A 24,174-nucleotide genomic window follows, 5' to 3' on the forward strand; every position below is an offset into this window, starting at 1 on the left:
ATCCTTATTAACCAGAATACTTAATCATTCTAGAAAAAGCAATCTCAGTGGAGTTCGGGGCTGAACTATATCTAATATGGTAAAAATACAGTGGGTGTTCTATAAATACTCATTGACAGTAATGACATCACCCACCATTCATTTTGAATCAATCTATCCCGAGAGGAATGTATCTTACAATGTTCCTCAAATATTTTTAAATTACATATTTTTTAAATTAAATATTGACAACAAAGTTCATGTTTCAGTTTCCCTTCATTGGACCTTGAGCTCAGTAACTCTTGGTTATGGAGCGTGGTTTTGTCGGTTTGATCTCATGGAATTTGCAGACAGCATCGATGTGCACAGTAACAGAATGATTCTGGCTGATAGAGAGAGGACGGGTGTGGAGCAAGTGTGGCATGAAACGGAGACTGTTTGCTTTTTTCCACAGTCTGCTGATTCAACCTGCAAACCCATTCCCCAACTCCATTAGCAAAACCTATAAAAACACAGGGGCCGCCATAAAGACGACTCTGACATTTGTAACACGGAGTGGTCTTTTGAGTTGAGAGAGCCCAGTTCTATACTTATTATTTGGGACTAGGTATATTTTGACTTCAATGCTTGTTTCTGGTTAGACAGTTGAAAACAAAGGTCTAAACACTGTGCACTTGGATAGTAAAACACATGTTCACTCTTTTCAGTGACCCTGGAAACAGACGGGGGATTCTTATAAGTCACAAAAGAAAATAAATAACTTCGTCCATGGAGGGAAAGAGACAGCTCGAGAAAAGGGACTTTGGAAAAAGGCTGTCTCTAGACAGCAGTCTTGTGGTAAGTACTAAATATTCATTTGCCACTCTATATGTTTTGGCTTTGAATGCATTATTCTTTGACTGTTATTTCCTGAACCCTGTGCTTTTGAAACCTCTCTTCCAGTTACACCATTAGCAACATCCCCTGAGATTTTGTTTCATTTATTTTTCACAAACTCAAAAACCAGCAAATTATTGGAATGTTTGTATAGTGTCTTAATAGGCAAATGTCATAACCTGTCGACATTATATTTAATTATATTAATTCCAGCTGATGTAGACTTCAGCCTATACAAAAACACTACTGTATACTGATGCCAAATGCTAAGCCTATATATAGTTGTTCCATCCCCCATTTATCTTAACCTTGGGGGTAAGTTGAACAAGAATTCAATACAGCTTCAAATATTGAAGAGCTGAGGAAGTCTTGGAGATCTTCTTAGGTATGTGCACTAGTTCAGTTGTCTGTAAACTTTCTAAGAGTTTTAATGCTGATGAACATCGTTCTTAACAACCTGGTAGGGTTTGCTATCAGGTGTGAGAATCTGCTTAGTCCAATGAAACAGGCTAATTCACTTTAGACTAAGTCTGATGGTTGGCTACTCTTCCGCAGTGTCTGGGCTAACATGTGTCGGTCACCTTTTCTGTTACGCAGTGCCTGTGAGCAGAGCAAGGAATCAAATCAAGCAAACTTGAAATAGAAAGCAAACTTTCTGAAATAGAGATTTAGCTTGGTTCCTTCTTGTGTACGTTTTATAGGGATGTGTTTTATTCACTTGTATATTCTCAGCACCTGGCCTGGAGTCTAGCAGAGTAGGGGTTCAGCGAAATATTTGTTGGTTTGATTTATCCGTTATACCTTTCAAACCTTGCAGCTATAGGTCTTGCTCTGTCATGGACAGATTAGTTATTTACCTCCTAATGGCTGAGACTCCACCTCACAAATTGTTCATAGATGTGAGTTTCTGGGACTTGAGAAGAAGATTGTGTTAAGCATTTATGTCAAATTCTTCTCTCCTTAGTCAGAATCAACATCTGTGTCTATTTGGGCTGTGCCTTGACCAGCATACCTTTAGAGGCTAAGTTTGGTGTATTTTAAGTCCTCTTCTCTGTAGATCTGACCCCATCACACCTCCTACATCTTGCTAACTCCAGGTTGAATGTGGTGACATTAGTGTGTGAGCATGTCTGGGTGTCTGTGTGTGTGTGTATGTGTGTATGTGTGTGTATTCCTTTTTCAACTTCTGGGAAAACTTGGGATAAAGAGATAATTTCTCAGCCTCTCCTTTGCAGAAGAAAAACACTTTTTACATATCAGCATGCCAATAGGGTCTGTCTTAGGCCTAGGTTAAGGACAGAGATAGCCATATGGTATGATGTGAGCAGCTCAAGAAAGATTCTCTTAACCCAGAAATATCATCGATATTGGTTGTTCCCCAAAGCCACAGATTTCTGCCTCTTAACCTATCAAGTTAAACATAATAAGCTATTGGCTTTCAATAATTCATAGTAGCATTCATTAATAAATGGCCTTGGATCTCTGCCAAATGTCAACCAGATGAGCAGAATTTTGTTGAGGGAATTGGTAAAACAGAAGAATGCAGAGTCCAGAACGCTGGGAAGGCAAAGATAGGACAGGACGAGACAGGGGGGATCTTAGGTACCTGTAGATCAGAAAAAGGGAAACAGTGTCAATGCTCATATTTAACATATTTAAATTTTACCTAAAGATAGATTGGAAATGGGCATAAGTAAAATCCTGTCACATTACCAGTCTAGCTGAAAACCCTAAATCGAGCTTGCATTCTTTTTGGCATATGGCTGTACCCTGAAACTTGTTGAGGGCTGCAAATATGTTTCTTGACTTGCTGGCATAGAAGAACGCTGTGAAAATGAGAACTTGTTTGGCACCACCTGAGAAACTTAATCCTGTTAAGTCTCCCTGTATCATGCTTAGGAGAGTTTTTACACTAGCGAAATCGTTTCCTTGTTTCCTAGAGGCAGACTGTGCTACATCTGCATGCCCAGATTGGGAAAATTCTGAAAAAGGATGTCCTTTCCTATCACAGTGTGTAGGGGGGTACTTAAATGCTATTTAACATTATTTGCACTTAGGCCAAGTGACTACAATTTTGCCCTCGGTTGTAGGATTATGTTCTGTTCTTCAAATGAGGTGCTACCTCTGGGACAATAGCAGCTAGAGTATTCTTTTTGAGTTGATTCTTTGGGAATGGGAACCTGAAAGCATGTTGAATGAATTCCAACTGTCAGAAAGAAAGCTGGACCAGGGATGAGATCAAAGATCCCCGGCCTGTGAAGGATCTGAACTCAGGATGTTGCCCTCTTCTTCCGCTCTATGCTGAAGCCACACAAATTACTAGGCGAGAAGCAGGTGGGGAAGATTCTGGATAAGGGCTGCTGTGAAATACAAGAAAACAAGAACAACAAACCTGGCATTACAGTACAGTTTTCATTCCCAATGCATGTTTTTTATTTTATTTTTTGAATCTAGAATGCTAAAGTGAAAATGGGTTATCCAGTCCCCTCACTTTTCAGACTACTTAAGGCCCAGAGAGGTTATCTGCTCTTCCTGAGCTCACACGCTAGGATTACACCAAAAGTAGAACAATCTGTCACTTAAGTTCTTTATCTTTCATTATATACTATCCCAGGAAGAGAAGATGTCCTTTTGGGAAACTGAATAGAGGAAAGAGAAACATATTACGTTCTTCAGTCTTGAAATTCCATTGCAGTAATCATCACGACCCATATTTTTGAGAGTTAGGGAGCCCAGAGGTAATTTCCACTTTCAGATTTTGCAGGAAAATATTCTCATAATGTATTGCAAGAATAAGGTGCTATTAACTTCATTACACTTTTTATTTTATATAATCAAATCATTGAAGTGTTGAGTAGAAATTATAGCTCCCTTGCAACAGCTTTTACATTTTTAGACTGGAGGAGCCACAGAATAAAGAAACTCACAGTACAAAAACTGAAAAAAGTTCCAGTTGGGGAAAATGAGTTTGTGGTCCTTAGTCACGTGGCATGGGGGAGGGTTTGAGTGTATGTGTGTGCACACATATACGTGTCCGCGTACGTGCGTCCTGGTAACACTGAAATATTCATTGATGGTGATTTTTTTTACTTTATAACTCACCCTTTTAAAAGAGAAAGTGATACATAAGTGAAACTGAAATGAAAAATATGTTTCATTGTTGGGGCTAAAGGCCCAGGGAGAAAGACAAGTGACTATGAGTTTGCCTTCACCGGTAGGAGTGTGTGGAGTAGCCATATGTTCACAGCAAGTACGGTCTTCTCTCTGATAGCAATAAAAATCACCCCAGAAATAGAGGCCTCTTCTTGACCCAAAACTGTTCAGCCCTCCCCAGGATGCTTTTTGATCAGAAAAAGTCATCATTTCACACTGTGTTCTTTTATTTGCCAGACTCATTCCCGGGCTGCCCATGTAGCTGTTTGACACTTGTAGCTGTGATAGCATTTAACTGATGAGCATGCTGGAACGTGAGTTATCTTTCTTACCAGCTCACATTTAAGTAGCAAACATTCTCTTTTTAATTTTGGGGAAATACATTTAGCTTTTAAGCACAGATGAGAGTAGCAGTATGAATTCCTTCTTGGTATCCTCTTTTCTTCTCACCCACAAAAGGAAGACAAAACATTTGCCACACTAAACCTTCAGCTCTGACAGCTGAGCTTGTAGAGGAAGAAAAGGAACTGCACACATCCCTGAATTCATCCTTCAGACTCTTGACTGTTTGTATCCAAATCATTATAGTAATCAAGCCTTCCACAACATTCATTAACACAAAGTCAATCAACAAGCACTACTGAAAACCAGCTATGGGGATGTGCTGGATGGTTTGCATGTTCCCTCCAGATCCACTCTTTATCCTTCACTACCTGGCCAGTCACACGTGGAGGCTGTACCACATGGACGTTACCTTCTGGAATCTGGTTGAGTTTGGCCAATGGGAGAAAGAGGTCCTGCTGGCTTCCTAGCAGGAGATCAGAGGTTGGGGTATTTGTTTTCCCACTCTCACCCTGCCTGGTCATGGACCACAGGAACTGGGCACCTTTGCCCAAAGTTGCAGCTTTTGTTGGACAACCCTCTCCCCAGAACTCTAGCTATAGTGAGAACCACTGCTCTCTCTGTGTTCTGGCACCTTCTGCTTCCCCATACCCCTTAAGGATTCTTCATAGTAATGGCTCTTGGATGTTGTTAGCCCATCTTTTGTTGGTTTGACTTAGCTCTGCCTACAATTCAGTGAACAGTCTCTTTAGCAAACTTTCCTCAGTTAGATGCTTTGAGTGTGTCATCCGTTTCCTGCCAGGTCTCCTTGGCTGACACAGGGGGATAGGCTTCCTCAAGTGCTTCTAGTTTATTTGGGGAAGCTGTCCTAATAAGCAGAAAAAAAATATCATCAGATGGAGAAGAACAGTGTGTCACTGACAGAGGTAGGAGCTGAGATCACTCTGGGAAGATGTGAGGAGGGGCCATGGGGGAGCTGTAGTTTGAAGCAACAGAGGGAATTTGGTAACTGCAGACTGAGAGAGTAGAGAAAAAAGAGGCAACCCAAGGATATTGGTCCTGCATCCTTTGGTGCCAACTCATGTTATTACTGATTTTTTTTTCTCCCAGGGAAACTTCTTCCTCATATTGAATTTAAATCTCTGCTGGTTTATGTTCAGTTGTGTCCCCCCGCCCCGCCCGCCATTTAGTGACTGGATATAATTCTGAAGCAGGAGTCAGCAAACTCTTTCTGTAAAGGTCCAGATAGTAAATATTTCAGGCTCTGCAGGCCACATAAGTAGTTACAACTGCTTACCTTTGTTGTAGGAGGAGAGCTGCCTCTGAAGACACATGATCAAATGTAGCTATTTTCTTAAAAAAAAAAAAAACAAAAACAAAAAAAAAAAACACTTTAATTACAAAGACAGGCAGTAGGCTGGATTCTAATGGCTATCCGCATGCATAAGAGAAAGGGGAATGTTGAAAGTCCTGGTTTACATTTCCTGGGTGCTGATTTTCTAAGTAGTGATTTGTGTTTACCCTCAGTAAATGTGGTATGAGGGCAGGCAGAGGAACAGGTTTAGGCTGTTATCAAAGTACGTATACCCCAGTAGGAAGAGTGGGGGACAGAAAAATGTTTAGAAGGCATTTCCTAATATTTAGAAAATATTGACATAGAGTATGTTCAACCTTGCTGATACTTTTTCTAAATGCAAAATAGAGGTATTGCTGGTGCTGCTCAGTACAGCCTACGGCCAGTGGGTTACGAATAGTAAGAAAACAAAAGTCTTCATGCTGTACTGCTTCAGGCATGACTGGATCTTTCTTGACTCTCACAGTTCTCTTGTTAGACCTCCTCTTACCATAGGGATGCTGTACAGAGCCCAAAACACCAGCTTCCTATAGAAGGTTTCCGGCTACTCTAATTTCAGTCCCCCTTGACCATGTCTACTGATGGAAGCATATATAAAGTACTGTTTGCCCTGTGCCCCTGGCCACTGGGGACAGGCCCAGTTGTCCTCTGGGAAGCCTGATCTTTGTTCCCTGATGTCAAGATGGTTTTGAGATTTCCCAAATGAGCATCAAGTCAGGGAGGGACAAAGAATGAGAGGGAGTTGTTCTTTTCCTCCAACTGCCTCATTTCCTCTTACTGGGCTATTATTTCCGTGTCTCTTTGATGTACTTAGAACAGAGACCATGGCCTGAGCCAGGTATCAGAAGATAGGGTGATGTCTGAGGATCTAGTGAAGGCCATTTTTAGAAAAAAAGCAAGTGGTGGAGAACAGACTAGCTTTGGCCTGGTTTAGCAACCTTTCCAAAGTGTCATGCGGAAATTTTGACTGTGCCCCCTTGAGAGTTGGCAGAGGTGGAGTTAGAGACGTGTCAGACCCTTAGACAGTTATCTACCTGGTGAATCTGTCCACCAGCCGAGCTCGGCCCATCACTGTGGGTCCAGAAATGTAGAAGTGCCCTGCCCACCTGTTCTCCAACAGTGCAGATCTCCGGGTCCCGTGGATCGAGCCGGGAGCACATGAGCTATGGGGAGGCAGGGGAGGCCGGGCCAGGTGGGCACCACCCACAGGTGCCACTTGCTGTGAGTCTTGAGGGGAGCCCCAGAAGAGTGAGAAGAGATCAGATCCTAACAAGAGAAGTCTTGGAGGGCCATTGGAGATCTGCAGCAACACTGGTGCTGAGCACAGAGTCTGAATGCAGGACAGAAGTAGACTAGGTCCAAGCAGTGGGCGTAGAGCATGTCAGTAATGAGGATGGCAGAATCTAACATCAAAGCCACTTTGGCAGACAGCTCAGCATGTTCACTCAGTGAATCATGCATTAAGTCTCAACCAGGATGGCTTCCTCCCCTTAGTAATAGTAGCTGAAATGTATGGAGGCTTAATATAGGCCAGGCATGCTGCTCAATACTTTATATGGAAACTACCATTTAATACTTAACAACAACCCTTTAAGGTAGGAACTCTAATTATCCCTATTTTACAAATGAGAACTCTGAGGCTTAACAAGTTAATCAACTTCCTCAAGGCAATAGAACTAGTAAGAGGTAGAGGTGGGATTTCACTTCAGGTCTGGCTACCCCCAGACTACACTGGGTCTGCACAGCTAACAGCTCTGAAGTAGGAAACTCCTTTATGCCAGTGACTGGGAGCTCCTTCACGGTGCTTCACAATGTGAAAGAACACCAGCTGCCTCAACAGGACGAGACCATGTGCATTAGCACACCTGCCTCATCTGTGCCCAATGACGAGCCTGCAGTTTAGAATAGTCTAGAGCAGAGGGAGGCCAGACTTGGTTTCAGCAAAACAATTGACAAAGGAGTGGTGGTGGGAGGGGGAGACTTATAAGGAATATAGAACATGGATCTAGGTCTGTTTTCTGATCTTGTGATTTTCTGATGAACCAGACCTTGAAACCAACTTTAGAAGAGATTGCAATTTATAAGAGTGTGTGTGTGTGTGTGTGTGTGTGTACACACATACCCATATATATTCAATTTTGTGTTTTTATTCATATGAGGACGGATTATGGCGTGTACACGTACAGGTGGAGTTATTGACTAGAATGGGAGAAGAGTAGGGGGAACCTGGTGAGTGATGTGGCACCTCGAGCGTCTAGTCGTCCCCCAGCATGCAATGGGGTTTATGACTTGAGTGATGGTCCTACCAAATGGCTGCACATTGCCTCTGCTGGGCCGCTGACTGATGGAGGTGAGTAGAGAGTCAGCAGCATTTCCCATGAAGAGATTCTGGAAGAAATGCCATTTGTCTGCCCAGCACTTGGAATTGGTGCTGCTTCCTCTGACGTTGCCTGAAGGAGGATCAACCTTCATTGTGGTTGTTACTCACTCTTAATGGCTTCTTTGCTTCCTTCTCTCCTTCCTCTCATCTCTGAAGAGAAGGCAGGCTGCCGTCAAAGCCACATGTTCCGGAGTTGTTATGAACACGCCCCTTCCTGAGCTGGCATAATACCTACTTCTGGCCTTTTCACATTCCCACAGGCCTATGTGCTGTAGAACAGGTTTCCCAGCCTCGACACTATTGATAGTTTGGACCTGATTGTTCTTTTTTGTGGGGGCTGTCCTGTGTATTGTAGGATGTTTATTGGGATATCTGGCTTCTACCCATTGGATGCCAGGAGCACCCCTCCCTCATTGTGACAACCACAACTATCTCCAGACATGGCCATTATGTTTCCTGAAAAGAAAAATCACCCTTGACTGATCTCAACTGTAGGTTTCCTGAGGTCATGGGCCATGTCATCTTTACATTGGATTCCTAAAGTCTGACACATAGAAAAAGCTCAGGAAAATGAATGAATGAGTGAGTGAACTTAGTAGTGAGCAGCTGCTTATGAACCAAATACACAGTTGTGGGGGTGCTGAATATGGGATAAAGGGGCTCCATATGCAGCACGCCCAGGGTGCTATTTGGGAAGGTTGGAGAGAGGAAATGGCATGCTGCTTTTCAGGTTTGCCCAAGGATGATTCTAGTGTGTGTGTAAAGTTTTTTGTTTGTTTGTTTTACATCAGAGATTATTAATATGATGTCCTGGACTCTCTTGAGTCCCAAAGGTACTTGATAGGGGAGATTTATGAAAAGACTTCCAGGGCTTTGAATTCTCTGATATATGTGTGTGTGTGTGTGTGTGTGTGTGTGTATATATATATATATTTTTTTTTTTTTTTTTTTGAGATGGAATCTCACTCTGTCATCCAGACTAGAGTGCTGTGGTGCGATCTCGGCTCGCTGCCAGCTCTGCCTCCCGGGTTCACGCCATTCTCCTTCCTCGGCCTCCTGAGTAGCTGGGACTACAGGTTCCCTCCACCACACCCGGCTAATTTTTTGTATTTTTAGTAGAGATGGGGTTTTACCGTGTTAGCCAGGATGGTCTCGATCTCTTGACCTCATGATCCACCTGCCTCGGCCTCCCAAAGTGCTGGGATTATAGGCATGAGCCACGGTGCCCAGCTGATATATTTTATGTTATATGCATTTGTACATTTTTCTGGGGAGTGATTCTCACAGGAATCTGGGATGCAAGAATGGTTAGGTGGCTTCACCTGCCATTAGTGCTGACCACAGCACCTGCCCACGGATGGCTGCCCTTGCTGGAGTCATGGAGCAGGAGCTCTGGTGACACCTGTTTCATTCACCTGTATTCAGCTGCTGCGATAAGTGTTGTCTGCCCGCATCAGAGGTAATTCTTTGCATCCTTGTCACCGAGATCACTAAATAGAAATAGGAACTGGACACATTTTGAAAGCCTTTTATAAATGCTGTGTTATTGACAGATGATGAAATGAGACTGCTTCTGTAGCAGAAATAAGTACAAATGAGTAGAGATGTTTGCTTGGCATGTTCCGTGTGTTCTTAGGGCTCCAAGATCTGTTTGTCATTCTCCTGTTGTCTCACCATCTTTCAGCAATGGGAATCATCAGATCATACAAGTTTCCATGGCAACTGAGTTTTCCGCATCATCCTCTGGCAGCCTAGGATTGTTCCCATGGCAGACTCTCTAGTGCTTTGTCCATAACAGGAGGTAGAGCTTTCATCGATCCCTTTAGAAGCTGGTCCCAAACCTAATGGGCATCTGGGTGTTCTCTCTGATATGTGCCTGCTCTTCTTTTTCGAGTTTCTTATTGATCAGCAAAGGAATGGAGCACCTACTGGGTGTGAAACACAGTGCAATGAGTGCTAAGAAATGCAAACTACAATTTCTGCTTTGCAAAGCTTTAAAAAAAACTTGTCACATATACACAAATCATAGTACCAGGAGGTATACAGTGGTGCAAACAACAAGACTGATGGGGTTACAAAGAGGAAGTTGTTGTTCTGGCTATATTGATCAGAGAGGGCTTCCCCAAGGAGGAGGGCTTTCATATCTTCCTTCAATAAATTGGTCCAAATTTAATCTATGGTGTACCTGAGTTCCCTGAAGCAGAAATTTATTGAGAAAGTCACAGTGTCTAAAAGAATGGGGTGTGACTCCAGGGTGCCTGGCTTGTACTTGAGAAATTGCCAAGACCCTAAGCAAGGTCTACTATAATCTTGAATTATTGTCCTAACTTTCCTCTTGCCCCCTCTGGCCACCCCTCCTGACTCCTCTAACATTCTCTTACCCCTAATTCCTGATGCAAGGCAAAATGCATCACATAGCTAAATCATTTTCATCTTTTCTTCTCATCCATTTATCAGTGTATACTGTACAAACTGTATATATATATATAAGCTGTATTTCAGCAGCCTAGGTATCTTACACTAATTTACCACTCAGCAGTATAGTTCATTATTATCAATTAATATTTATTAAACATCCACAGGGTTCATGGCCATGAATGGAGCAGCATTTCTCATTACTTCATGTTGCATTGCCGTGTTCCATTCCTCTGGCTCAGCTTAACCAGTATTTATGATCTTTCTGCCAGTTTTCATGCAGCCCTCATCTCTAGCCCAATTTCAATTAATATTTCAAAAGGAAATCCAGGAGCCATCATATTCAAACGCTTCAGTTAACACCAGATGCACTGCCTCCATTCTGTCCCTTTTCTACACTAATTTTGCAATTCTCTCCTAACGTGGAATCCTATTTGTCTGGGCTGCTCACTCTAAGACCAAAAAGTGGTTCCTCCTGGTTCCTTTACATTCCAGGCAGTTCCAGATGTTTCCTCCTCATAAATTTCAGTTTCTTAACTAGGCTTAATGGATCATAATTGTCCATTTCCGAATATGCCCCTGAGGTTTGCTTGCCTTCTGTCTTTCCACACCTTTTTGGTTCTTGGTTTTAAGCAGTTGTCTTCAGCTTGGTAAGTTTCCCAATGCAATTAATTCATTGACTGCTTTCATGCACATAGATGTGTAGAGGGAAATAAAATCATTTGGTTTGGTGAATTCTGGGGTCCATCTGTCAGAGCCGGCAGATAAGTAGGCTCAAGGGCTGTTGGCCTTTTTGTGAGGAGGAGTTGTTTTCAGAGGCCTGCCATTTTTGGAGATGGAGTGGCCATGAGGCTGGCAGTGATCCAGCTTGGGTGGGTGGACACTGAGAGCGAAGTCTTTGAAGGCACTAACTAGACAGACTGGGATGAGGCCAGTGGTGTCCTGCCTTCCTCCCGGAGTGGACTCCCGGCTAGACTGTGAGTGTGGTAGGTAGCTATGTGGAGATCTCCTGGGCCCAGTTTAGTAGGTCCCTGAGGCAGAATATCTGACCTAATTTCTGTTTGGTGAGGTACAGTGAGAAGGAAGTGACTGAAAGAGAGAGCCTGGTCTAAAGTAGTAAGCCTTTCTCATTCTCTTAGAGGATTTGAGTAACTTCCCATAATTTGTCTACAAAGACAAAATCAGAATATTGTTTTCTTGTTTACTGCATCAAGGTCCTGGAAGGAGACACATTGCACACTCATGCCAGGTACTGGAGGAGAGTTTAATAAAGGGCCTCTTTAAAAGGGGTGGCACGATGTAGAAAGCGCAACAAGATAATAATGGAGCCCCCACAGCTAGAAACAGTGGGGAGTCATTGCCACTTGGCCTTGAAAGTGGCTATAGAACCGTGTGTCTATAAGGAGTGAGCCACTTGGCGGGAAATGCCACCTTAGGTGGAGGGATATAGCCAACCATGCTGGCCCTGCAGCAAGGGAATCAGGACATGAATACTCCCACCTCATTCTCCTCCCACTATCTTGTCCCCTGTTGGTACCTCCATTGGCTGAACCCAATTGGAAGCCAGGAGAATGGGGCCCATGGAGTGCTCCGGGCCCAGACCAGGGCAGGGAAGGGTGAAGGGTAGATGTGGAGAGGCCAAACGAGTATATCCAGCACACTGACTCTATAACATAATAGAATCTGCCACCCTCTCTTCTCACATTTCTGGACTGAGAAAACACTAACCCATTTTTAATATTTTATTTGGAGTAGATTTTTGTGTGTTGTTTTCCAGTCTATTTCCTTGGCCTTGTCAATTTGGTTTCACCAGACAATGTGATGTGGCACCTTCAGAACACAAGTTCCGTGTAAGCAGTGACATGGTCTTCTCTTCAACAGTCCTGATAAAAGCTGTGTGATGCTGAGGTACAGGGAGGGTGGTCTAGTGGATTGTTCACTGCATTAGAACTGCATAAGCCCTTAGACTAGAGCTGGAGTTGAAGTGTTTGGTAGATGTGTGGCCTTTAGCATGTTTCTTAAACTCTCTGAATATCTGTGTCTTCAGTGGTGGGACACTGTGATGAGGGATGTTGTCATTAAGTGATATGAAGAGCAAGGAATTATTTTGGAGGCTGTGGCACCTTATGCAAAGGAAATATGTTTTTATGATGAGAGTGGTGCAGCTCCTATCTGCTAATCTCCAAAATGTTTATCAAATATAGAAGCAGCCATGGCAGCCTCAGGAAGAAAGCTGTATTAAGAACATGCTGTGTGCAAAGCACGCGTTTTAAAGGGCACAGTGGAAATAGATTACAGCACCCTGTAACTCAGTGGAGAGAGCATGAGTTGGCTGGAGAGTGAGCCTGAACTGGATTTGAATCCCAGCCTCCTACTGCGTGTGTGACTTTGGCCATGTCACCTGCCTTCTCTGAGCCTCCATGTTGTCATCTATTAGTAGAGATGATCATCTCTTACTCAAAGAGTTGTTGAGTAAATTTAGGGAAAGGACTCACAGCACAAATAGGGCATGGAGTACCGTGCCTGGCATGCAGGCTTCTCTACCCTGGAAACATGCGGACCAGCTGATGTGGCCATTCCAGATGGCAGCTTTCTTTGTCGCACGTGGAAGGAAGCATTCAGAAAAGATTTTTCTTTTATGTTTGGTTTACATATATACATATATGATGTTTAAAAGTGGAATAGCATGTCCATGATGTTATCTGCCAGAAATGTTTACCCAGGTGTTTACTATAGGTCATGTTTGACCAACCTCAAATTCCTTTCTTCTTAGTTCAGTTCTGTACACCAGAACTTCTTATGTGGAGCATTCTATTTTTCTGGAAATCTCAGCCTCTTACTCGCAACCCTGAAACCCAGCCAGTATCTATTTATAACAGGTAATTTTATTCCAAAAGCTTCCAGAAGTGCCCATAGTCTTCCAAGCACATGTACAATGACTCCCTGTGCACAGGGTCCCGCTGGTTCTCCTTGCTCCAGGCTCTGTGCTCCTGATAGAATCGGACTGGATGACTGGCCAGAGGAACCCTCCTTTGTTTGTCTTATGCCTTCAATTGCTTCAAGCTCTGCCAGCTTGGAGCAGTGGGAGATGAGTTTTGGGAGGGAACTGGAGAACATTTCCCATCTGACTCCCTTTGCTGCGATAGGGGGAAAAAAGACTCAGAGGGGTCAAAATGGGAAAATTTTTCCACTACGTAGAGAGAAGGAAAGAGGAAACAGGGTCCCAGTGGCCTCTTGCCAGGCCCCAGGAATGCACCAACCCTGGGAACTGGCCCCTCGCCAGCCTCCTCAGAGGCTGCTGACTTGGGAAAACTGGCTATCTGGCTGCTGCCAAGAATGCAGACAATGGTCTTTTGGATATTCTAGCTTTTGAAAGTTTGGCTTTTGTTTTATTATCACCAAAAGGTAACATTTATTGGGCACCTATGTAAGCATGCCAAAAGATAAAATGCATGATTGGAAGTCAGTGTAACTTGAATCAGGCAGAAACACCAGGGTTCTCGTATAGTATTTTCAGCCTGCTTCTAATTCGGGCCTAATCCTCCGCTCTGGTACATTGCTACCTTAAACGCACATGCTGAATAGTACTGAAATTCTAGAATTAAAGTTAATTTTTAAGTGCTAAACTGAGCTGTAGTATGTCACCTGGAAGTCTAGACATAAATGGAATCAGTCTGTCCAATTACCAGTTGGTTGAGAAAGGACTTTGAGAGAATGAAGCACAGAGCAAGTGTGTTCTGATGAAGGGAAATAGGCCACTATCCTATTGGTTATTAGCAATTGGTTCAGGACAGAGTAGCTTGACATAAATAGAACCTGGAATTCTGGGATGGAAAGAGTGGGGCCAATTAAACACCCTCCTCAGTGTGTGATCAATTTGTATGAAATAATGATAATGATGTTTTTGAATAATCAGAAGGCCTTAGAATATTCCATATGGTTTTTCATTCTTATCTAAATTAGTGGAATTGATGATGATAATGTTGCAACTAACATTATAATAGGATACTGGATGAAACTTTTAATTTGTATTAGCTCATTTAATTTTCACAACAACTCTACAGCGAGGTACTATCATATCTTCATTGTACAGATGAAGAAGCTGAGGCTCAAGAATTCAATAACTTGTTCAAAGTTGTAGAACTTGTAAACAGCAAGGTCTATCTTGCTGCAAAGCTCATGCTGCTAATATTTGCACCATCCACACATATCGCATGCAGATTTCAAAGCTGAGAGGAGCTATGTGGTTTTCCTTTCCTATAGTGACGGGTTGGTTACTCCCAGGTACCATCTTCTGTAGGGTTCAGTGCCATAGCTTCAATGGCTATTTTACAGTGGCTCTTCTCAAAGCATGTCCCCCTCTGCTTGGGGTCCTTTGATTTAAATAGCAACTTAATCTCTCTTGTGCAAAGAAACCTTCCTCTGTGCTTTGATGAGAGATCCAGTGAGGATCCTAAAGTGCTGGGCAGGGGTGCCAGTCTTCAGCACTTTGCAGTTCAGGCCCCCATACCTTGTTTTAAGAAAGTTCTACTGGTGTATAAACCCAGATTTATACAACAGATACACCAGGGATTGCTTTTTCTTCTTCCCAGAAAGATTCCTCATATAACCAAGGACTCACCAGAAGATTGCTTTAAATAGTTTTTAATGCATTTTAAATTGGATTTAATTTTCAAAAATTCAATTTGCAGTTGTAGTTTCCCATGGAGCTAAACCTCCAACATTAGACTTTTTTTTTCCCCTCTGCAAATGAAAAACAGATCACGGAGCGTATTGTGGATTTAAGCGCTTTTCTCAGGAGTCCTGAAGGGCCTGGAGAGCCTGTCATTGTGCTCAGAGTGAGTTTCCATTCAGAGGAGGAAGAGGAGAGTGACAGCTAGGGCTCCCAGGCCTTGGTTCCTCCTTGGCGGCATCTTCCTTCTTCACTCTTGACAGATTTGGTGGGGCTGATGGAAAATGTGCTCTATCCTAAAGGAGAGTGGTGTCCTACCACTAATCCAGAGCAACTCTTTGGTAATTGAATATTGTTTGGAAATAACAAAAGTTCTTGTTTGAAATGAGGAATTAAGTAGGATGAGTCTTAGTATAATAGGAGCAGGAAGATGGTTCATCTTTTTTTCCTAGGTGGTTACCAGATCCCAATGAAAAATTGGAAAATTGAGTATAGTCGTTATTAGAGAAAGCATATTTGGTGTCCAAAGTCCTTTGCCCAAAGAAGGTCCGACCAAAGATCACTGCCCTTGTTGATAAGTGTGTTGCTTCAGGGCTCCTGTTGAAAGGAAAATGAAACTGGCTAATAGAAACTATGCATAGCTCTCCATGTCATAAAACAAGACCCAGCTCTGCTACTCATTAGCTGTGTGCCACCCTCAAAATCTTTAACCTCTTCTCGGCCTCTGTTTTCTTCTGGGCTTATATAAGGATCAGATGAGGCAAGAGCCAAAAGCAATTGTTTGAGAAAGTTAAAAGTCATACTGCAGAACAGTAAGAACTGTGGTGATTTGAGAACTGAAATGGGAACAGGAGTTTTAACTTGTTCACAGTTATACCCCCAGTACAGTTTAGTAGAAAGGAGTATTCCAAAATGTTCCGTGGATGACTGTGTGAAGGAAGAAATGAATAACAGTCACTATAATAAGATAAAAACAAAGGGTTGTTGCTTGTGGTACTGGGTTTACTACCAAGTAAAGCTTTATTCCAGTAAGTGCTGTGGGTAAACCATACACACTCTTGATTAAATAACCTAAACTGGCTCACGCCTGAGAGCTGAAAGTATTTCTGTCCACTCTCAGATGCCAGAAGTAGGCTCACCCATCTGGACGTGATCTAGGATCATTTCAGATGCCTGCCGTCGCAAAATAGAGCAAGGGAAAGGGGCCAGCTTCCATCCAAGTCCCCTTCTCTGCAGGGAGCCGCCTTACTCCCCAGGCACACTTGGAAGCTTACCACTCACCCATTCATTTGTTCATTCGTTCATTCATTCATTCATCACACATTCATTGAACGCCTCATGTCCGAAGTACTGTGCCTCTATTAAAATCCTGAAACTATTACTATTCTTTAAAATATGTTTTTCTTGAAATATCTGCAGTGCTTCTGTCATAGCTGTGGTGTGTGCTCCTTGGGAGTCACTGGGGTGGAAGGCTCAGAGGCTCACTGCATGAGGGAAGGCTTGGTCCTGAGTCTTTCTCTGCTTTGACCTTTTATGAATATGAAGGGTATGATGTAGGCGTATGGCATACAGAGGAAAGAGGGTAGAAGACTGAACGGATTTTAAGACTGGGATGAATCTCAGGACAAGCAGTGCGATAGCTATATATCTATATCTATATCTATATCTATATCTATATCTGTATCTGTATCTGTATCTGTATCTATATCTATATCTATATCTATATCTATATCTATATCTATATCTGTCTATTGTATTTGGCCAAAGGAAGGAGAAGTCATCAAACAACACCTCCATACACACTAGAGGGCTGCCTTTGATCCAATGTTCTCTCCACTCTCTCAGTCCCTTGGAAATCAGTCACCATTTGTGTGGAGATACAAGATAAAAAAGAACCCATGCCCCATAATGTATGCATGGAGAAGAGGTAGCAAAGGGTCACTGTAGTGTCAGATCACAAGCCAAGTCATAGCATTTCTTCCCCATCTCTGAAACTAGGTAAGTCTAGAACATTTGATTAGAGGCACATATAAACTAGATGCAGATATGAGTGAACTAGCCAGACAGGGACATAGGTGGAGTCTTGAGATACTGGGGAAACCCAAGGCTTTCTTCTGGGCTTATGTTAAGGATCACCAAAGCAGCAATCACTGGAAATTATCACAGCAAGTGAGGTGAACAGACACTTAAGGATCTAGGGAACCTGAAGGCTCCTATGAAGCAAAGACTACATGTTGAGTATTAGATGTTAATATCACTTCTCTGTTGAATTTTGTGATTAGTGTTTTTGTCACATGATTTAGAAATTCCCAGGAGGACTAGAAAATGCTAAGATGTCATGTAGTGCTATTTCCTGAAACTAATTATCTGAGAGAATTCATGAAAACTTGAATAGAGTAAGGTTTCTCACTTGAATGAGATTCACCGTCATCCAAGAGAATGTACAAATTGATCCTTTAGAAAAGTTAATAGCTTAGCTATTGTTAATATTTACTAGTTAGCTATGAACAGAAGAATGAATCAAATCAGGATTTCTGTCTGTATTCTTTGTACACACACCTAATACGTTGGCTAAAAAATGAATGAACACAACTTTAATTTTGAGTATATGACTAAAATGGATGAGCTCTTCATTCACATCTATAATGCAAATAACATATTCTGATTAGTAAAGTTAACTCGAAATTGCTGGAATCTCAGCTAAAGACCTGTTGGTGGAATCTAAGTTCCAGTACTTCTTTTAGGTGAAATCTTCCAAAAGAAATCATTTCTATATCTCAATTACTAAGCTTCCCTAGATTGATTCAACAGAATTAATTAAGGACTCAATTTTATAATGACACTTAGGTAGATTTGCTGTGATCGTTGGTGTATGAGTCTAGCCAACTCATTTAGATCACAAGCTTCTGTAGGACAATGTATTTGTAGTCATCATTCCGTGTCCTCAGCTTATACTACAATGCCCAGCACACAACAGAGCTCAGTAAATACTCGATGGGTAAATTTCTCTGTCTGTGGGCTCCACACGTCTGGTCCCAGGTTTGTCACTAATTGGTTGAGTTCCTCTGGAGAAGTCTCAGTTTTCTTCTGAGTTTCAGCTTTATCTTCTTGACTGTGTAATCAAAGGATGGAGTCCAGCAATCTGTCGAGTTCCTTGGAGCTCAATGATTCTATGATATCAAGTGCCTAGCACAGGATGAGGTCCTGCAGGGAATACTGAAGAAGAAGGAAAACACAAGGTTCCAGCCATCAAAGTGTTCCAAGTACAACTCTAGAGATGGTGTTACTAGGACTAATCAAGCGTAGGGACCCCGTCCCTGTGTTGTATTTAAGTAAGGAATAATGGAAATGTCTATGATGGAATTGCAGGCATCAGTTATTAGGGAAGAGAGATATTTTATAGGGAAAAAAAATCTGTCACAAGTACATCACTGTCCTAATAAACTTATGTATAAAGATGATCCTGAAGAAAATTCAATATAGATCATTTGTACTACTGTCTGAAAATGAGGTATTTGCTTAAATTTCTTTCAAATGTATCGAGATAAATTTTAAAAAATTAATTTGCAATCCTACTTTAATGTTTGAACTCCCCACTTTGTCCAAAGCTGCTCTATTAACTTTATAATCAATTTAGGGGTGCTGTTTTGCTGAGGCCAGTGTTGCCTCATTAGGATGTGGCCATTACAGTTGTCATTTGGGTATTTGAGATAAGTTATTGCCGTGTCTGGTTAGCAGACCTCCCATGTGCTTTGTCCCACAGAAGTCTTCAGGTTTCCAAAATGCTGTACCAGAAAGACAAGTGTTATTGGAGCAGTGTCTCTGGTGTGATGAACATGCTTGAGTGATAAGTTAGAAGGTAAAGTTTGTCAAAAGTTACAATTCTGTTAAGTTCAGAGGGATAAAACCTCATTGATTTGGAAGATTTGAGGTAGACTTTCTGACTTACTCCTTTTTTAGAGAGCAGAACATACATATTTTCAAATTCATATTATTGTTGAATTAATTACTAATAGAATTTATCCTCAGTCTGTTTTTCCAAACAAATAGATCACTTGTAATTGCATTGCTTTGTAAATCTAAAATCACATCCACGTTCTTAAAAGCAGTTTGTCCTTTTTATAAGATTCTGTGTTTTCCCTGCAAGATGATGCAGATTTTAAATTAAATGATAGAATACATTCTAGATACATTTCTAGGTAATCAAGCCCAGACTTGGAAGTGTTTACAGTGCTTGCTCTTCTAAATCCTTGTGAATGACCAGAGAAGCTATTTGAAAAATGGTGTGTCAGAAACAAATTGGGACCCATTCATGTCTGAAAATCAAAGAATTTGCAAAATGAGAACACTTGGGCCAGGCACGGTGGCTCACGTCTGTAATCCCAGCACTTCGGGAGGCCGAGGTGGGCGGATCATGAGGTCAGGAGTTCAAGACTAGCTTGGCCAACATGGTAAAAACCTGTCTCTACTAAAATTACAAAAATTAGCTGGGCATGGTGGTGTGCACCTGTAATCCCACCTACTCGGGAGGCCGAGGCAGGAGAATCGCTGGAACCCGGGAGGCGAAGGTTGCAGTGAGCCAAGACTGTGCTACTGCACTCCAGCCTGGGCGACAGAGCTAGACTCCATCTCAAAAATAAAAAATAAAAATAAAAAATAAAATAAGAACAGTTGGACTTTTATGTCACTTTTCCTCGGCACTGAGTCTGGTCTGGTTTTTCTGGTATGCCCACTGATGAGGTGGCAAGAAGATGTGTCCACCTGGTGTTGGTTTCTTTGCATGGCCTTTTGAAAATGTATTTATGATATTCTATCTAGTTTGTGCATTTTTAGAACCCACAGATGACTGAGACAGAAAGACTTGGGTATTTCCCTTTTCTATGATAGACGTTTAATGTGCAAGTAAGTTTTGCAAGTTAAATATTTATCTCATGTCCACATAATAAAAAACTTCTTTGTGAAAGCTGGCTCATTTTACCAATTTGGTACTGGGTCCCAAACCAAAAAGCAGCTCATAGTCCTTTGGTATGAGCCTTTGTGTGACTTTAACCACATCTGCAAAAGTCGCAAACAAAATGATAAAGCCATTTATATCTGGCAGCCACAGTCCAGAATTGAAATGTTACTGATAACTTCGTAGTATTACAGAGCCACCTACTCCCCATGCAAAGTAAACTGTCTTGTGTTGGCCACCTGTATTAAGCTCAGTATTGCCAGCTAGCAGTTCCTTGATTCAGGAGGTCACCAACCCAGGCATGACTGCTAGATTTCCGAAAGGAGTGCATTATCCTTGGAGCCATAAAACAATTGTATCTGTGGAAGCCAAGATAATGACTATCAAAGCTTGGAAGGTAATTGTGTCAAACTGCCAGGTGCGAGTTGATCACCTCTTGGAGAAAGAGTACAAACTCCTTCACCTTCTCTGCACCTGCAGGGCAGCACAGTTGAATGAAAGACATGGTGAAAATCACTTCCTTCTTTTACAGTATGTCTTTGCTGTGTTTACTCTTCTTTCTCTCCCTCTCTCCCTCCCTGTCTCTCTTCTTTTTTTCCTTTATTTATTTTTATGGATGCATAAAAGTTGTACATATTTATCTTTCATTTTTTTCCCATTTTTCCCTTCTCCCTCTCTCCCTATCATTCCTCTTTTCTCCTTCCCTCTCTTCCTTCCTCCCTGCTGCCCTTTTCTTCTTGGCTGCTTTCCTTCCTGCCTTCCTTCCTTCCATCCTTCCATCCTTCCTTCCATCCTTCCATCCTTCCTTTTTTCTCATTCTTTCCCTTCCTCTTCCTTTCTCATCCTTTCTTTCTTTCCCACTTTTACTCTGCTTCCTCTATTTCTCCCTCATACACATCCTGCCTAACTGCATGTAAATGTAAATATCCTGAAAGGAATCCAGGAACATGTCTGGATCCGTTCTCCAGCCTTTTTCAGCAGTGTGCTCTGACCCTACCTTCTGAATGATGAAGCTCTGGAAACAACCAGAGCTTGCTCTTCAACACAGTAGCCACAGCTGTCAAAGGCTAAGCTTTTACAAAAACAACCACAAACAAGGGGTATATGTTCCTTATGGATATATTTTTTTCCTCACAAAAACCGAAATCACTAAAACCTAGCATGAAATTTCAAAGGCTTGGTCCCTATGGAAAGCTACAAGATCAGAGGAGTGGAGAATTTTGAAGCCAGAAGGTTTATTAGATATCTGAATAGATATTAGACATAAGCATGGCTCTGGGGGCTGCATTTGCTCATTTTCAACGTTGAAGGTTATGTTACCTGGGGTTCTTTCTATCTCTGAGAACACAGAGATAAAATCCCCAGTGGTTATTTCTGTATTGTTTACCAAAGACAGGGGCCTGTATCTAAGCATGGTTAGCTCTGCTTTGAACTTCTTGTTTGCCTTCTTCCCTTCTGGTCACAGTCATATATAAAATTTGGGAACGCTGAAATTGCCCAAGGAACAAACAAACCTACTGGAGGACTAAACAACTGCCACATGGTTTCTGTGCTCGGAAGCAGCAGGCAGCGGACCCGCTTCTGTTTGAAGCAGCTTTTTCTTATACAGGACAAGGATCCTATAGGACAAGGCCATTAGTGAGAAGCCATAGAAGGAATGTCTCGGAAAGTGAAGGGAGGCGGTGCCATTGTCAGCTCCCTGTTACCTCCCAGGAATCTTCCTAATGGGATGCTCTGTGGTAGGGGTTTGGGCTGTGAAACCCTATTTGTGAGCATCTTATTCAGCCCATTCATAGCTTGCTCCTGACTGAAACTTGGCATGCTGAACTCTCAGGCAGGAAGCCATAGCAACCCATTTAATACCAATGCTAAAAACAGTCTCCTTGTAATTAAGGGAGTATTAAGAAAACAGAGCTTCTGCCTCATTTTGGCCCAAGCTCAAAAGCTGATAGGCTGTGTTGTAGTAGGGCTTTTTATTTTTTCTTAAATCAAATTGTGACAGTCCTTTATCCTTGAATGTAGATGAGACACTCCTGATATTTGGGAAATAAATGTGTTGCGTCCAATTGTCAATGCTAATCTTTTAAAATTGGCGATTGCTTTAGCTCAGTTATATGCTCTATAACCCTATCAATCTGTATAGCGCTCAGTTTCCATGGGAATAAGCTTTGCACATTCATTCAGCCCAGAATATGAATTAATTCAGGAGGCTGTGGTTGTGCTGACAGTAAGTGCTAAGTAATTCTCCTGATAATTGGAAATATCATCTGTGTTGCTTTGTTAGAGAAACATTTTCCTGTTTTGTTGTTATTGTTTTTCTCAGATGTCTAATCTTATGGTGCCTACTTTTTGCAAGAAATAGTTCTTTGCAAATAGACTTGGGAAGTTTTTATTTTAATGAAACAACTCTGAATCTATTATAAGAGCCTCAATGGCTCTTCTCATAGGTGGTCAAGTTTTTCCGAATAGATGCCAATTTTCCCAGTATAGTAATTCTCCAGCTTGAGCATACACGAACATCAGAATCACCTGAAAGACTCATTAAAACACAGATTACTGGCTCTAACCCCAGAGTTTCTGATTCAGCAGGTCTGAGTGAGGCCATGAATTTGCATTTCTAACAAGATGTTGATACCCATGCTGCTGGGCTAGAGCCCACACCTTAAGAATCACAGTTCTAGTGAATGTGAAGCTGCTACAAAGCTCCAAAAGCATTTTTGCAGTAGTTTCTATGTGCTTGGTACAGTCCTAAATTTTATGAGATGCATTTTCTGTCTTGATAATGTATAAGTTACATGCAAAATCAAGAGGAATAAACAATTAGTCCTATAAATGGCCAAGGAAATGGAGATGAACATGAGCTGAAGGACTCAACAGACTTTGAAAAAGATGGATTGGAACTGACCATAAAGGATAATGAGAAATGGAACTTTCAGAAAGGTAATTTTCAGTCAGAAATGAACAATTAGCCCAGGATTTGGTTCCAGGGGTGCCCGTGTATCGCCTACAGGGTTAACAGTTTCCTACGTGAGGAGGGTTTCCCTTTTTCTGCAAGGTTTTATTTTCTTTGTAATCCCTTTGTAATCAATCAGGGACTCAAAAAGATTCAAGGGTTGATTTGTTAAGCAAGTAACGTCTGCATGGCTGTAAATAATGTCAAAAAGTCTACCTGGTTTACTACATCATCATCTCCAAAAGCATTTTCTTAGATACATTTGACTGAAACAGTGATTTAAAAAATTTATAGCCTTGAATACTGTCAGATATTGTGCATGTTCCTGCCTTGAATAAACTTCTGAGTAAACACACGATCTGTCAAAGCAAGTGTGTTGTTTAATTTAATTTAGATTTTGAGACATCCTGACACTATAAGAGGCAGGCACAACATTTTGCTGGAGAGTAACCAACATGGAAATATTTTACTATTAGTATATTTAACATGTAATTTTCAGCTGGTAATTCTATCCAGATCTACTATTTACACTACCCACATGAGTTAGCAGGTTTATTCCTAGATATGACTAGTTAATCTTCCACCTTCCCCCTCCACAGACATGTCTCTGGATTGAATCCTTCTATACCATCCTGTTATTCAATAGTTTGGAGCTTTTTGTGTGCCTGAGTGACTACAGTCCTTCAAAAACTGACTGTCATGAAACAGTAGTTGCAGTAACTGAAGGAGCTGCTCTGTCGCTGGGCTTTACAAATCTTGGATGAGTCTAACAATGGTTTGAGGGAGGTAATGGCTGGTTTCCAGTTTATTCTGCATGTGTAAATCTGTACACAGTCCCTATGCCTGCTGCACTAAGAGTTGGTGTGTTTCAGTGCTAAGCAACTGGTTTTCCTATGCAATCAAATTGCCTTTCGGAATCGCATGTGGGGTCCAAGTGTCGAGGCAACAGGTCAAACTCTGTAAAATATTTGCAGAGATTTATTGTGAGCCAAAAATGGATGAGAAATGGACTGTGACATAGTCCCAGGAGTTCCTGAGAACATGGGCCCAAATAGTCAGGCTACCGCTTGGTTTTATACGTTTTATGGAGACATAA

General features: G+C 41.8%; 1 protein-coding gene across 3 annotated transcripts in view; it reads left to right on the top strand.

Annotated features, from left to right (window-relative positions):
* The first annotated feature begins 747 nt into the window (after positions 1-747).
* The window catches only part of NCKAP5 (NCK-associated protein 5), a 904,755-nt gene continuing 881,328 nt past the window's right edge, over positions 748-24,174 (top strand). For all 3 annotated transcript variants that reach the window (XM_011970297.1, XM_011970296.1, XM_011970298.1), the window contains exon 1: positions 748-816. In XM_011970297.1, the coding sequence (XP_011825687.1) occupies positions 748-816 (69 nt within the window). The remainder of the gene's footprint in view (positions 817-24,174) is intronic.

Source organism: Mandrillus leucophaeus, unplaced genomic scaffold (assembly GCF_000951045.1).
Source record: "Mandrillus leucophaeus isolate KB7577 unplaced genomic scaffold, Mleu.le_1.0 Scaffold94, whole genome shotgun sequence".
Taxonomy (NCBI): Eukaryota; Metazoa; Chordata; class Mammalia; order Primates; family Cercopithecidae; genus Mandrillus; species Mandrillus leucophaeus.